Source organism: Microtus oregoni, unplaced genomic scaffold (assembly GCF_018167655.1).
Source record: "Microtus oregoni isolate MIOR12 unplaced genomic scaffold, Mior012 000006F_ref0000085, whole genome shotgun sequence".
NCBI classification, from domain to species: domain Eukaryota; kingdom Metazoa; phylum Chordata; class Mammalia; order Rodentia; family Cricetidae; genus Microtus; species Microtus oregoni.
In genome coordinates this window covers 24566579-24568221 of record NW_024543065.1, presented here as the reverse complement: position 1 = coordinate 24568221, position 1643 = coordinate 24566579, and the positions used below count along the sequence as shown (strand labels likewise).

Here is a 1643-nt window from a genome sequence, read left to right as displayed (position 1 = left end):
TGGGGGAGACAGAGTCCCAACTGGATGTCTCTTGCATTATGAGAAATGAATTTCATCTAACTGAGTTGTTGACCAAAGGGGCCCATGGGAATCTCTAAAAAAAGACTATAGTTTGCTTTCCACAAGTGAACAGGCAGGCCATATTGCTGAAGACAGCGTCTACATAATTTCCTGAACATGGAGAGGCTGAGCTCTTGCCTACGTAAAGCCTTCACTCTTATGGGCTAGAATCCTTTGTATAGAAAGGTACTCTGGTCTCCGTCCGCCATAGAAGAAAAGGCGCCGCCATGTCTGCGCATCTGCAATGGATGGTCGTTCGGAACTGCTCCAGTTTCCTGATCAAGAGGAATAAGCAGACGTACAGCACCGAACCCAATAATCTGAAAGCCCGTAACTCCTTCCGCTACAACGGGCTGATCCACCGCAAGACAGTGGGAGTGGAGCCCGCGGCCGACGGCAAAGGGGTCGTGGTGGTCATGAAACGCAGATCCGGTCAGCGCAAACCAGCTACTTCTTACGTAAGGACCACCATCAACAAGAATGCACGGGCCACCCTGAGCAGCATCAGACACATGATCCGAAAGAACAAGTACCGCCCCGATCTGCGCATGGCGGCCATCCGCAGGGCCAGTGCCATCCTACGAAGCCAAAAGCCTGTGGTGGTGAAGAGGAAACGGACCCGTCCCACCAAGAGCTCCTGAGCCCTACACCCCAGAAGCAATAAAGAGTCTACTGACTTTTTTCAACCATCAAAAAAAAAAAAAAAAAAAAAAAAAAAAAAAAAAAAAAGAAAGGTACTCTGCATGCCATCAAAGGGAAAATGTAAACCACAACCCAACCACAAACCTTTGATCTACAATGGTATCCTGCATGCAAGATATGCTATTGCAATCGTGGTGCAAATCTCGTAGGAGTAACTAACCAACATCTAATTTGTCTTAGGGCCCACTTCGTGAGATATAACCCATACCCAACAACGCTTGGGTAAACAAGAACATGATACTAGATAGTCGAGTGAACAAGGGTAAAATCAAATACTACCAGTCTTAAAAATTGTAGTGATAAAGTGACTGCTAATTATGTTCTGGTATACTCATAGACTAGTGCTTCACTCAGCCATCATCAGAGAAGCGTCCTCGTGCAACAGATAGGAAAAAAATACAGAAACCCACAGCTAAACAATGTTCAGAGATTAAGAGACCTTGAAAAACTCAGGCATAAATGAGATATCTCCATCATATCCTGGCCCTCAGAGTTCCAAGGAGGTAGAAATAGGGTAAGAACCAAAGAGGATTAAAGATACCAAGAAAACACGGTCCACTAAATCAACATGATCAAAGCTCATATGAACTCATAGAGACAGAAGCAGCATGGACAAGGACTTCACGGGTCTGTACTAGGTCTTCTGTATGTCTATTATGGCTTCCAGTCGAGTGTTTTTATGGGATTCCTAAGTGTGTGAACAAGTGGGTCTCTGAGCCTTGTGCCTTTGCTATGGCTCTTTTCCTTCTATTTGTTTTTTTTTTTAAACTCAATCCCAATGTGTACTTCTTTTGTGTTATTATATTTTAATTATTATTTCTTAGAAGCCTGTTTGTTTTTTAATGAGAGTCAGAAAGGGAGTGGATCCAGATGGGTAGGAA

At 44.0% G+C, this 1643-nt stretch overlaps 1 protein-coding gene across 1 annotated transcript; it reads left to right on the top strand.

Annotated features, from left to right (window-relative positions):
- Positions 1 to 259: 259 nt before the first annotated feature.
- On the top strand, positions 260 to 746 carry LOC121449594 (60S ribosomal protein L28). The gene has a single exon (XM_041654139.1). The coding sequence runs from the start codon at positions 288 to 290 to the stop codon at positions 699 to 701; it is 414 nt and encodes a 137-aa protein (XP_041510073.1). The 5' UTR covers positions 260 to 287; the 3' UTR covers positions 702 to 746.
- Positions 747 to 1643: the final 897 nt, after the last annotated feature.